This window comes from Heptranchias perlo, chromosome 41, assembly GCF_035084215.1.
Source record: "Heptranchias perlo isolate sHepPer1 chromosome 41, sHepPer1.hap1, whole genome shotgun sequence".
Taxonomy (NCBI): domain Eukaryota; kingdom Metazoa; phylum Chordata; class Chondrichthyes; order Hexanchiformes; family Hexanchidae; genus Heptranchias; species Heptranchias perlo.
Window position 1 is genome coordinate 6,206,753 of NC_090365.1, and position 14,372 is coordinate 6,221,124.

The 14,372-nt window shown below is 41.4% G+C and overlaps 1 protein-coding gene across 7 annotated transcripts in view; it reads right to left on the reverse strand.

Annotated features, from left to right (window-relative positions):
- The window catches only part of LOC137305995 (protein Smaug homolog 1-like), a 75,903-nt gene that overhangs the window by 19,997 nt on the left and 41,534 nt on the right, over nt 1-14,372 (reverse strand). For 5 of the 7 annotated variants that reach the window (XM_067974997.1, XM_067975001.1, XM_067974996.1 and 2 more), the window contains one exon: nt 5,184-5,450. The exons of the other annotated variants lie outside the window; for them this stretch is intronic. In XM_067974997.1, the coding sequence (XP_067831098.1) occupies nt 5,184-5,450 (267 nt within the window). The remainder of the gene's footprint in view (nt 1-5,183; nt 5,451-14,372) is intronic. 7 annotated transcript variants of the gene reach the window in all.

Genomic DNA, 14,372 nt, shown 5'->3' on the forward strand with positions numbered 1-14,372 from the left:
TACTTCTCCTGACGTTCCTATCCCTTTACCATCTCCTTACTCTGTAATCATGGTTTAACTAGCACCACCACAAACATGAGGCAGGCAAGAGAGAAACCGCATCTTCCGACTCAGCGAGCAATAGCACAAGAGATCTAGTAGCAATGTAAAATGTTCTTAAGAAAAGGCTATTAGACCCAAATAAACCAGTCTCAGATGGATTAACTTATTCGCCTTCTCTCCATAATCCCTTTATCTCTTCAGAAATATTCGTGGTGCTTTAAACCCACATATACTGTCTGCCACAACGTGATTACCCCTTCAGTGAAAAAGTTCTCCTCGACTTCCCTCCTGATTTCCTCATTTTTAACCAGTGTCCCCTGGGATTAGAACCCTTCACTTGGAACAATTCGTCCGGATCAGCTTAAGTCAATTCTCTTCATAAACTCGAAAACTTAAATTGGGTAGTATTAAATTCTCTACTTTTTAAAAAAGAAAACAAACTCAATTCTTTTAACATTCCTCAATTTAAATTCTTGATATATGGAATTATTGCTGCTCACTAGGGGAGCATACAGTAGTCCTTTTATTGCTGTCTATTTGCTTGTAATACAATGGATTCTTACACAACAGCAGAACATTATGTACCTTACACTGCAACATGTATTCGTTAACTCAGACCAAGTCCTACCTAAGATAAACCATTATTCACACAGAAACTCACTGCAATATAAAATACAAGTGATTATTGTAGATGATCACCAGTTAGGAGCCACAGTAAGTTGTGTGGATGGGAGCAGGAACTTAAAAGGGATACAGACAGGTTAAGTGCGTGGGCAAAACTATGGCTGATGGAGTTCAAATGTGGGCAAGTGTGAGGCCATCTACTTTGGATCCAAGAAAATCACATTGGAATATTTTCTTAATGGCGAGAGATTAGGAAGTGTGTCGGAGCAAAGGGTGTCCATGCACACAAATCATTAAAAACTAGCGCACGGGTACAAAAAGTAATGAAAAAGGCTAATGGAATGTTGGCCATTATCTCAAGGGGGCTGAAATACAAAAGGAAGGAAGCTGTGCCTCAATTATTCAGACCCTACCTTAAGTACTGCACTAAGTTTTGGGCACTGTACCTCAGGAAAGATATATTGGTGTTGGAAGGGGTATAGTGCAGATTCACCAGAATGACACCAGGGCTTAAATTAGGAGGACAGGGTGCATAAACTTGGCTTGTATTCCCTTGAGTTTAGAAGATTGCGGAGTGATCTAAATCAAAGTGTTTAAAATGATTAAGGGATTTGATAGTTTCTCCATATCTACCCTATTTCCTCTGGTGGAGGAATCCAGAACAAGGGGGCACAATCTTAAAATTAGAGCTATGACATTTGAGTGAAATCAGGAAGCACTTCTTCACACAAAGGGTAGTGGAAATCTTGAATTTCCTCCTCCAAAAGGCTGTGGATTCTGGGTCAATTGAAATGTTCATGACTGAGAGCGTCAGATTGCTTTTTTTTTTATTATTAGGTAAGGGTGTCAAGTGATATGGATTAACACAGGTAAAAGGATTTGAGGCACAGATAGATCAGCCATGATCTAATTGAATGGCGGAATGGGTTCAAGAAGATGAATGGCCTCCTCCTGTTCCTATCACAGCCCACTTGAGTTAGCCTTTTACCCAAAATTTTAGTTCAGAACTTTTCTCCCCTTTGCTGTGACCTGGCAACATCCACCATTCATTGAGCTGAGAGAACATACAGATAACCCCTGCCTGGGCTTCCCTTGATGCCACTCTGCAATCAGCTACTAGGAAGAGACAGAAAATGCCCTGGTATAACTTCCTCTGATTTTTCCTCCTTTATATGAAAGGGGAGAGAAGAGAAGTGAAGACAAAATTGTAGGATGTGTCTAGCCACTTCTGATGAGGAGACTGAGAAAAGCAACCCGTCAGTGAGGAACTCAAAACCTTAATACCAACTCATGGAAACTCCACTGTTCCATCCCACCTAGCTAATACATCAACACTTTTTGTACATTGCTGAATTTCATTACATATTTTCATAATAGTTGATTACTCCAAACATCGTGAAATGTATCCTCTAAATGTGGCTACAATTCATTGAGATTCCATTTCTGACCAATTAACGTCAGCAAAATGGCAGTTGCTGAAAGTCTCAGAATTTAACGCTGGCTACCAGACTGAGACCAACGTCAGTCTGATCATCAAATGACTGAACTGACCAGTCAATGAATATACTGTATTGCGTTCCCATATACCTTCGAGAGTAAGCCACAGACTACTCTCATAGACCACCTAGCACTGGCCAGACAGAAGCAATAACAGAAGCCTGGCAGCAGTCCAAATCTCTAGCATGGGGAAAAGTGTGCAGTGTAAGTGGAAACTAAAGCAGAGAAAGGAACAACCTAGAACAGCACAAATAATTAAAAGAAAATCTTTGATCAGCTTCTTTATTCTGAATATCTAGATTCTCACGATTTGCCAGAGAAAGCAATATCACCACCAAGATTTCAGAAATGTGTAATGATGGGTGCATGAATTTTTCATACCATGTCATCCTGAACAGTGAAAAACAAAAAACAGTACAATTATAGAATGCATCCTTCCAATCTAGGCGTGTCTGGAGTATTTGGACCTATATAGCACTAAGGGGTTACATGTCTATCACTATGTCGAGAGTAATTTGGATATGATTAATTAAGAGCACAGCACACTGTATACTGGCTTAATTCCATTTCTTACTGTAATATGTTGGCACCAATCCACTAAATAAGCTTAGTGACAACACTGGGAGGTTTGAACGATGAACCAGATCTTGTTCTGGCCTGGTTCTATCTATTCAGCACTTTGTTTAAGGAGTGACATGGTTAAACATTTCCTACACCGAGTGAAACAAAATCATCAGTTTGTGTGAAACTAATTAGAAAATTCCTAACACACTTATTGTCGAGGGACCAGAGATAAATGAACAATCTGTTGATGTTACCACTGACATTACTGATGCTATATAAAGGCAACTAAGTTCTATAGGCCTGAGACAGTAGAGTGGGCGGAGCAGAGGATAAAAAAAAATCACAGGATGTGGGAATACTTTTCCATTTACGAAGCACCATTTCTTGGGTCATATTACAAGGCAACACATCAGGAGGTTTTAAATGATGTCATAAACCAAGCATGCAAGGCTTCAGCAATTACAGATGTCATCTGAGCACATGGATAGGTTACTATCTTGTAACACACCCCCAAGCATTTATAGTACACACAGTATTAGACATCAAATGCATACAATTCGAGGAAGAAATGTAGACTGAGGGACTGAAATGGATGGAACGAAATTGCATGCATCTAACTCACACCAAAATAATCCAAGTTATTTCCATCAGATATTAGAAAAATAATGTTACTTACACACATCCAGTTTAATTAAAAACACCCTCCCTGATGTCATTCGTTGTGCCCCCCACACTGCTCATTTCCTGGGCATTATCTACATAAAGAACGGGCACTTGGTTGAGGTAGCGGAGATCAGCAACCACCAGCATAAGTCGCCTTCTTTGTGGGAGGGGGAAATGCTTGGACAACATTTTCTTTCCCCTTGAAATATAGAAGACGCTTTTTCTCTAGTCCTCAACAGATGCAATTGTGTCCAAAACCGAAATAAACAAAAACAGTGTAAGAGCACCCTGCATAGGATGCAAAAAAAACCCCAAGAATGTCTAAGGGCATGTGATTGTCCCAACAGCTTTAAACGCAAACTACAGAGACGACAATCACACACGGTCCCTGCTCATTGACCACTACTGGAAAGGAAAGATCAAGATCTGGCTCTGTTGTGATTTCCCTCTCCCCTGGTCAAATAGCCTGCCATCACTCCATCTAGGCTCATCAACAAAGAATAACCACTCAGGTATCAGAGGGCAACACCCATGATGTCGTATTACAACAAGTTATCAATTTCAGGGTAAAGACTTTTTGATGAGAAGTTAAACAGAGGCCAAATCTGCCTGGTCCAGGAGGATTATTCGAACTCCCCATTTCCTAGCAACATTCCTCCATCAACCAATTCCATCCCAGATAAATTAACAGGTCACTTATCTCACTGCTGCCTGTGGGATTTTGTTGTGTACCAGATGGCTGCCACATTTACCTGCAGAAGTCATTGCATTTCTAAGTAATTTATTGTGATGAAGTGACGAGACATTTTTGGGAAATGTGATAGATGCTACAAATGCAAGTCTTTCGGTCTAAGAAGTAGCTGTAACTTCAAAAGTAGTTTCTTTAAGGGCTCACTTGAGAGAACAGTATTCTCAGAGCTTCTAGCATCAGTGAAGTTCACCAGCACATGCTAATGTTTCCATTTACTGCTTTGGAAAAAATATTGAAAAAAGTTCTTGCTACCAAATAATGTATTTTATTGCTAAAATACACGGGAAAACTAAAAAGGTCAACAATGGAATATTTTTCAATTACTATAAACTATTCCAACGTGTTTTACTAGTTATTGATCAAAGGAGATGTGTGTTACTGTCTTTCCTGCACACTGATAAAGGCAATAAAATGAAGACCAGTATGCTAGCAAGGCGTAAGGGCTAATTTCAGAATGAAGGATTATAAGTCATCTGTGCACAATCAATAGTGTCCCCTTCTCAGAGCAAATTAAAAATATTCAGTGTGGAACAGTCTAGGCGAAATGATAAAACAAAGTTAAAATCCTGCAGGAAGGTATTTCCTTTCAAAAGCTGTGTTTGGTCTTGAAGGTGACCACTTTGACAAGAAAATTAACATTCTCAGGCACAGGAAAAAGTCATTAGGCTAAACAATCCTGCCCCCTTTTACACAAATCAAATGCAACTACCCAGCTCATTAGCTGCCTTAGACAGGTGCTTGCACTGCTCTGTTCCTGACACATTGGGCTTGTGTAACCAGCAGCAACCCCAATGCAAACTGGTCACGTTCAACAAGACTAGCCATCAGGAAAATCTGTTTTTTAAAAAAAACCCTAATTTTTACTGCCTGCTCCAATGTCCTTCCCTATAACTAATTCCACAAGTCTGGGTGAAAAATGTCTACCTACCTCTCATCTTACTCCTTACTTCCTAATCTTTATGAAGACTTTATTCTACTTTCAGCCTAAACTCTGTAGTGCAATCACATTTTCTGAGCCAATAACCTAGTCATTGTCTCTTACCTTTCATTCCACTCCCCTCCTCCTGAAATGTGTTTCGACTTGACCCCTGCTCCTCTGTCTGCTCACTGCCGCCACTCCCAGAGGAGGCTATGCTGCTCTGCGGGGAGAGTGGTGCATGGTCTGATGGGGCGTAGACTGCCCTGGTACGCAGGTCGTCTGGAGACATCCACTCGCTGACCACAGACTGGTTTGTTATATTGATCGGTGGGGTGAGGGAAACTGAGCGCTTCAGAGGACTGTGGTTGGTTTGGGTTTGGCCTTGGAGAACTGAAAATAAAAAAAATGGTACATGAATTTATTTGAAAAATTAAAATAAAGTAACCTGCCCCCTTCTACAACAAATAGAGTGGGCAAAACCAAAAAATACTGAAAAGATGGGTTTCAGGTGTTCAGTCCTGGTCAGTCCTACAAAAGAGTCCCTCGGCCCCCCAGTCTGACTGGGTTGCAAAATGTTAACCTCTCTTTTTCTCGGTTGCTAATTGACATTGCTGTGCATCTCCAGTATTTGCAGTTTTTTGTAATGTGAACACTTAAGGGACTTGTATCAGTCTGAATGGGTAATGGATGTGCTCCATCTGCAGCTGGAGAAACACAAGCAGTGTGAGGGCCCCCTTCATGAGCTGTCCCCTCCTGCAAGAGAGTCTAGTGCCAAAAGGTAAACACTGAGCTCCTGATAGCGCACTAGTTAATTCTAGAAACCAGATTATACTCCGTCCCCACGAACATCATCCCTAATGTTCTTCTCCAAACTTTGGCCAACTTAAGCCAAAGCACAACCCCATGCCATGTGCAGTGCAATTTTAAGCATAGAGGGATCTTCAAGAATCTCAACATGTCTGCCCTGAGATCTGAAATATATGACTCAAAGCATAAAAACTTTACACAACAAACTTTAAAAAAAAACAGCCCCTTTATGTACACACAATCGAATAAGTTATGATTCCATGGTTTAAATGTGTAGATGTATGATCCTTAGAATGCACATGTACAAGAAAGCTATTATAAAGCAGACTCTAATCACTTTTACATTTTTCAATATCAGAATTCAAAAGTTATAAATAGGAAAAGCATCTTACTTTCCACTTTCAAAAAACATTGAGGTCTAAATTTAACAGCAGGTCTAACTAAAAATGGGATTTTCCATTTAACAGATACTCAGCTACATTAGAACTAAGAGCAGTTTATGGACAATGGATTGTAGCCAGTGAATAATGAAACAGTAAACTGAACACCAATTAACAGATCAGCATTTACAAAGGCTAGAATGGGCAAAATTAATCCAGTGCTGGAGCATGTATTGTTGACACAGACTGGAAACTTGCACAAGGATGGATTTGCCTTGTTGCAATAGCACAGGCCTCTCATATATAAATAGCAAACACCAGAGATCGTATTCACGCTAAGTATATTAAGTCCATGTTGCCTATTTCCCGGCTCCATCCTTTCTACGACTCTACCTGGGTTAAGGTTTAATGGGTACCATCAATCCTCTGATACATCACTCCAGGGATCATTCTTCATGAGCACGAGTGTACGTCAGTAAACTATCCGACAGTTGGGGCAAACATCCACGCATGTACAGTCTGACAGGAGTTAATGGATAATGATCAGGAGCAGGAACCTGGTTAATTTTCTACCTCCGTTGCTTCCCTGACTGAGATCAGCTAAGAGTGACCGGAAGCTTTGCATTACTTTTTTTGAAAAATAATTTCTTCTTTTCTCTCCCTAGGTTTTCCTATCTTTCACATCGTCTTGGGGCCTCAATTATTCACAATATTTATTAACGACTTAGATGAAGGCATAGAAAGTCTCATATCTAAGTTTGCCGATGACACAAAGATTGGTGGCATTGTAAGCAGTGTAGATGAAAACATAAAATTACAAAGCGATATTGATAGATTAGGTGAATGGGCAAAACTGTGACAAATGGAATTCAATGTAGACATGTGAGGTCATCCACTTTGGATCAAAAAAGGATAGATTAGGGTACTTTCTAAATGGTAAAAAGTTAAAAACAGTGGATGTCCAAAGGGACTTAGGGGTTCAGGTACATAGATCATTGAAGTGTCATGAATAGGTGCAGAAAATAATCAAGAAGGCAAATGGAATGCTGGCCTTTATATCTAGAGGGCTGGAGTACAAGGGGGCAGAAGTTATGCTGCAGCTATACAAAACCCTGGTTAGACCACACCTGGAGTACTGTGAGCAGTTCTGGGCACCGCACCTTCGGATGGACATATTGGTCTTGGAGGGAGTGCAGCGTAGGTTTACTAGAATGATACTCGGACTTCAAGGGTTAAGTTACGAGGAGAGATTACACAAATTGGGGTTGTATTCTCTAGAGTTTCGAAGGTTAAGGGGTGATCTGATCGAAGTTTATAAGATATTACGGGGAACCGATAGGGTAGATAGAGAGAAACTATTTCCGCTGGTTGGGGATTCTAGGAGTAGGGGGCACAGTCTTCAAATTAGAGCCAGACCTTTCAGGAGTGAGATTAGAAAACATTTCTACACACAAAGGGTGGTAGAAGTTTGGAACTCTCTTCTGAAAACGGCAATTGATACCAGCTCAATTGCTAAATTTAAAATGAGAGATAGATAGCTTTTTGGCAACCAAAGGTGTTAAGGGATATGGGCTAAAGGCAGGTAGATGGAGTTAGATCACAGATCAACCATGATCTTATCAAATGGCGGAGCAGGCACGAGGGGCTGAATGGCCTGCTCCTGTTCCTATGTTCCTATAGTGACCAAGAGGGCGGGAATATGCCCTGCTCCCAGATCGCTACCAATGCCACTCAAACCATTTGCACGAGAACAGCTCAGCAAGTCAGTCCTCTGATTTTCCTTCTTCCCTATGGGAAAACACTTTTAGTTCCTAATCAGCATAGCCTGAAGGAGATATGACAGATCAGAAACTCAGTGTAGAGAATCCAAATCCTAACACTATGTGCTACTATGAGTGGAATACGGAGCAACTACTTACTTAACTGAGCTATATGCTTAACAAAAGCTTTGTAGAAAAGTGTTACCTTCTTTAAAGGTGAGGGAAAATAAGAGTTTAACATCTAAAAAGGGTAGCACATCTCCTATGGCATTACTTATGATCCACAGGTCAAAAGGTCTCCAATTCAACACTAATTTTGCATCATCACTCAAGAAGCTCCAAAGATTTTTTTTTGTATGCCTGGGGGGGGGGGGGGGAAAGAGTGGGGGAGGAGATGGAAAGGTCAAGAGTGATGCAGTCAGTAGAGGGGGTGTTTCAAGGAAGCATTTTGTTCCAAAAACAAACATGGGTGCAAGAAATTCCACTCCCACTGGCATGTCCCAAATGGCCGCCCTTGATGCTTGAACCTTTGCAGCGAGTGTCAGTATATTTTTCAATTGTGGGAGACACCATAGCCAAGCCTGATCACATCACTCTGCACCTCACTGGATAGTGACCAGGGACATTAATTTTCCATCTCCCTAGCCCATGGGCACCAAGGTGAATTGTAATTCCGTTATCATCCCAGCTGAGGCCAGCTATAGGTGAGGGATCATATCAGAGACCTTCTTTGTCTATATTGCTCAAGTTTCAACGTGACTACTGAGTCACCGAGAGGCACAAGAATATCAAGTGATTTGTTCAAGGTTCAAAAATGTTAGCTCAGAACTGTTCATGTCCTCCTATAATCCAATTAGAGCATGAACTGTGCATACAATGATTCAGAATGCTCACAGGAGCTCCCCTCAACAAATATAGTTTAATTAGAAACATCAGTTCTAAGATCTGAAGCTGTAATCACAAGTGCTCTTCAGACAACCTGCCCAGTTTTTGGTTTCCCTTCCAAATACCATTTCATGGTGCACTAATGTGCTGCACCAAGGAGCAAACTGTTACCATGACTCACTGTGTGATGGACTCAGTTGATCCACGTGCTGGAGGCTCTGAATAGAAGTTTGAAACTTACCCACTGGGAGGGGAGAAATTTAGCACAAGCCATCCTGCACCAGTGTCATACACCTAAGTGTTGCTGGTATAGACGCTAGGCTATTGCAGCTTACTGTTTGGTTGAGGGAGGAGATGAACTGAAGAATTTTAAATGATTTCCTTTTAAACAAGAGATGGCTTACGCTGCTGGTCTGTTGGTAAAGATACAATATACACAATATGCTTAAGGGACCACAATTAGGAACCACGAAAACAGGAGTAGAACTGAACAGTCTTTCATTACTCCAGAACACCAAATAAAAGTGTGCAACTAATACTGCCCAGACACAAGTGCTTGCTCCTTATTGTGTTATTAGAAGGCACATGTTTTCTCAAAGGGCAGAGAAAATTGGAGAGTTTTAATATTCTACCTCCCTTTCAATACCTTCAATCACTGCTCCCATTTAAAGAAAAGTTTCTTTTTTTTGTTGGACCACAGCTGCTGGTTATAGTTCTGTTGTCATTTACAGCTCCTCCAGACTGATCTTTTGTTTCTTAACTTGTCCCATTACCACGCTCCTTGCCTTGCACCATCATCTCTTATGTCAATTAATCACTCTTGCCCTCTATCCTATCGTAGACCTTCCGTTTTGTTCTTTTCTCCCCTCCCTCCCCCCTTTCCCTGGCCCTGTACTTGCATAAAAACTTTAACATCTTCCAGTTCTGACAAAAGGTCTTCAACCTGAAACAATAACTATTTCTTTCTCCACAGATACGGCCTCACTTGCTGAGCTTTTCCAGCATTTTCTGTTTTTATTATAGTAGTACGTGGGTGCCCCAACACAACGCACATCCCACTTTCCCCCAACACAACGCACATCCCACTTTCCCCCAACACAACGCACATCCCACTTTCCCCCAACACAACGCACATCCCACTTTCCCCCAACACAACGCACATCCCACTTTCCCCCAACACAACGCACATCCCACTTTCCCCCAACACAACGCACATCCCACTTTCCCCCAACACCAAGCAAGCACACAATGCAAAAATCAACATTAACCATACAGCTAGTACATTTTCCATTTTAGTCAGACAAAGTTTGTATTATTGCCAGGATATTGAGAATCTGAATTTTAAGCCCCTTCTTTCTTAGAAGCCACATGCTCACTTTACTGAACTTGCCTGTATAACCATCTGGACCTGAGCCCCACAGCTAGTGGATGTGAGTTTTCCCATTTGGGATGTTCTATGTTTGCAATCTCCCACACTTATATTAGGTGAAATATTAAATAATCTTTTGCCGTAAGTTTCTAATATTTGCCATCTACAACGTATAACCCCAAGGTGGTGCTGGGGAGATCACCTCTTCTCTAAATAAAAACTCACCAAACAAAATTAGCTGTACTTTTAAAATGAATGAAACTTGATTCAAATATGGAAATTTCCAAGAATACATCAGGCTCCTGGCACAAGCCACACTGCTTTGGGAAATTTTCAGCCAAAGTAAGAAGGTTATGCTGTGACTCAGTGGAGGAGAGGAATTTGGCCCATCATCTTTTCCTTCTGCCGCACATTCTTGCCTCTCTCTGTGTGTTGGGGTGGGGAGAGGAAGGCATGTCTATGGCTCCTTTCACTAGAGTTGCTGTTTCTGCATTGCATGTCTCCCACTAAGTTTTTTTCCTATTAAACTCAGACAGCTGAAAATAGCCCTATTATTCCCCAAAGCAGCAGCTGGACTAATTTTCCATCCAGTAGAAATCTGCACTCTTATAATAAAAACCCTGTAAGATAAACAGGGGATTCCAGTATTTTTTAGGGAGAGGGCTGAAGACAAGTTGTGCAAGTCTTAAGTACTGCTGCTGACAATTCTGTTCCTCCTCTCCTAAAAGGGACGTTGGTACCAGTCAAGTACATCTCCCAAGTGCCACTCTACATATATGAGCCTCAGCCGGCAATGCGCGCGTGGGAGGTTCAATCACAGCTTGGTCCAATCTTGCACTCAACTACCATGTGTGAGTGTGAGTGTGTATAAGCACATACACAGCCGAGAGACAGAGTGCCACCAGTGACATCACCACTGTCCCAACTAAGACAAGCCAACACTCAGACCAAGGAATGAACCATGAGACCACTCACTCATCGTACACCTCAGCAGTACACGGTGAATTTATCATAATGAATCACTGGGGAAGTTAAAAAGCAATTTTAATAGAAATGAAGCAGATTAATGATCTAATTCAAGAGCATGGAGGGGGGCATTTCTCATTCCTCTCCAACTTTCTAACAAGTTTTTGTATTTTTCTCCCTCTCAGTTTTTGTAAGCTATATTGTTAGTTCATTAATTCTATTTTTCTTTCAGAAGCTCTCTTCCTTTTCAGGGACAGGAGAAATCTGCATTTTGCAGGCAGGCCAACCTTTCAATTGTACATCCCAACCAGTAGCTTCCCAAGGGAAACATTTCCATTACCAAGAATGTCCAACCACCTCCATTATATAGCTTTTCTTCATGGAGGGAGAACACATCACATTAAAAAGCCCCATAAAAGGGAGACAGACCAGACAACAAGTTAACAAACTAGGCATATTTCCTGAGGTATGCAAATATAATTTGGGTAGACAGAGATCACACAAGTATGTTAAATATGTAAATACACAGCCAAGGCAAACTCATCAAATAAAACCCAGTTAGTGAAAACAGATGAATATGACAACAAAGTTAGTGTGGGGTAAAGCACATAGGTAAGTCAGGGCAGCCATTAAAATAGCTCTTATTAATTCCCCTGTTTTCAAATTAAAAACAGGGGAATTAATTTAATCTCCACTGAGGTTTGTTGTGCCCATAATGGCACACCTGTCATCATCAGGCCAGAACTCCCAGGCATTTTTTCCCTAATTTAAAAAATAAACCACCCGTTTCACATTTCTTTTTAAAAAAAAAGCATCTGGACAGAGTGACCAGCATAGCTCCAGTGTAGTGCAGAGAAGTGATGAGTTGTGTGTTCATGCTCACCATGCTCTGATCATAGGGAAAGGTCACTCCACACTTGGGGAGTAGCCAGTTTGGGACATGTTGTTAAAAGGAAGGCGACATCCCAACAGAGGGGGAAAAAAATAAGTCCTAGCAGCCAGCTCATGGCAGTGCTGGCTGAAATCTCAGCTGGGGAATAGTGTATGGTATGAATTGTTTTCTCTGAAATCGAAACTGAAGAAAATAAAAATCAATGCGCCATGGCAACACAAATTTAATTACTAGTCTACAGAGTGCCTGCAGTACATCTTACAAAGACAGTATTCGGTAAAGAAAACACTAAGTTCCCCTCAATGTTCTGTGGGAGAGAGATTGCCAGTGGTACTCTTTAGAAAGCCACAAGGATGTGTACACAAAGAACTCAGGAGCTGGACCCTCTGCACAGCAGTAAAACAACTGATTTCTGCTGCACACTTCCCAGTACTACAGTGAAGATTAGACTGTGTGCAGGCACTTACGGCACAGCAAGATCACTCAGTAACAACCGATTGTCCCCTGTTGGAGAATCTTTAAACCACATTTATATTGCAGGGCCAGTTAGCTAATTTCTATTATCAAATTTGCTTGGTTTATAACATATGGTAAATTTGGTTACACAAACACCTATCATGTGCAAAATTTGTGCATTCGCAGTTACTACAGAGCCGCATTTGTGACTTTTCCAATCCAGCCTCAGATCTTGTGTCATGTCGGGGAAGGTCCCAACCAACAAGCAATGTGAAAATTAAATTTCCAGCTTGTCCACAGCAAGAATAAAATGGCAGACAGCGGCAGGTGTCAGCAGTCACTTCCCATTACAATTCCTGCATCTCTAGAAGGGGGCAATAATTGAGTAGAGAAGTCATTCTTTTCCAGAATAAAACCCTAATCAGAACTGGCCTGCTGCCAATGAGTTTTCAACAGTGACATCTGACCATAGCTGATTGAAGTCCCTCATTTATTTCTATTGGTTTCACATGCATTTCATTCACAGAAAGCTCTAGATGCATAATTTTAGTTGACTGCACAGAGGAGATAAACAGCTGTAGGTTTGTACTGCCTTCAGACATTTTTGTTCCAATCTATATATAGGCTGAAGCCACTGGCATGGTTGAGTACTGAATGTTCTCTGTAGCTTTTATAATCCACATGTTTTCTATTATGTAACATCTGCAACAGACATTTTCTGAGTGTTGTTTTAATAAGTTATTTTCTCCCTCCTTTAGGACCCCCTTCCTAGACCACGCATTGCTCCTCAGCAAGAGGGCGGACAATTGGTATGCGTCACTGAAACCAAAACCAGATGCACGTGAGAGCTTGATGGTGATTTTCTAGGCTATTTTCTCCTTCTTTGAGGGGAAGTGCTGTTCTTCCTTTCTCTACACCACCCCCCCAATCCCAAATGACGTAGCCAAGTTCAGAAACTTGCGGTGAAAATTCATTACCTATTCTGTGGCGCAGTTTGTTGGAACAACTCACTGAGCTACTTAAATGTTTCTACTGCTAAAATACCCTGGAGAGGAATGGATGGAACAAGTGAATGATTCTTAAAATATGGCACTGCAGTCAGGGATTTCTGGATGAAAATTACTTTGCAGCAGTTAGGTGAGACTATCCAAGCTAAGCAAGCACATTGCAACCTTTTTCCTCCCCTCTTCTAAAGGCACCGACTCTTTTGCTGGGGTGCCACTCCATAGGCGCTGCTCATCCTTTTGTACCTAGCTATACTTTATTTGTGAACCTGAGCCACGATAGTGACGAGATAGTGTTGACAGACTTTTCAAGCACTGAGGACATCACAGCCAGGACTAATTCTGATCTCACCTGATGTTCATGTGCATGTGCTTTCCATTAGTAGTCACTGGATAGCGATCAGAAGTTCGAACCCTTTCTAGCCTGGGGTGTTGAGCCCTATCATCCCACTTGCTACCCAGACAGATCACCCAACTCAGCACAGGCCAAGAACTGAACCTGGGACCTTCTTGGCATTGCCTTTACCCGATAGGTCATTGGGGGAGCCCCTATTTGCAGTTTTTCGAATATTTCTGTGCAACATCAGAAGTTTCAGAGTCAAAATAAAATCCTCCTCTGAAAATAGAAAACTTTGGCACGCTCATCACTCTTGACGCTTCTGAATTCTCAATTCTCCATTTGTATTAAACTTCAGCATGCAATCCAGAAAGATCCTAATGACAAGCAATGCATTGTCTCTGAATATGTAATTCAGTTATTCTAGTGCAGAAATACATAATTACTTCAGTGCCA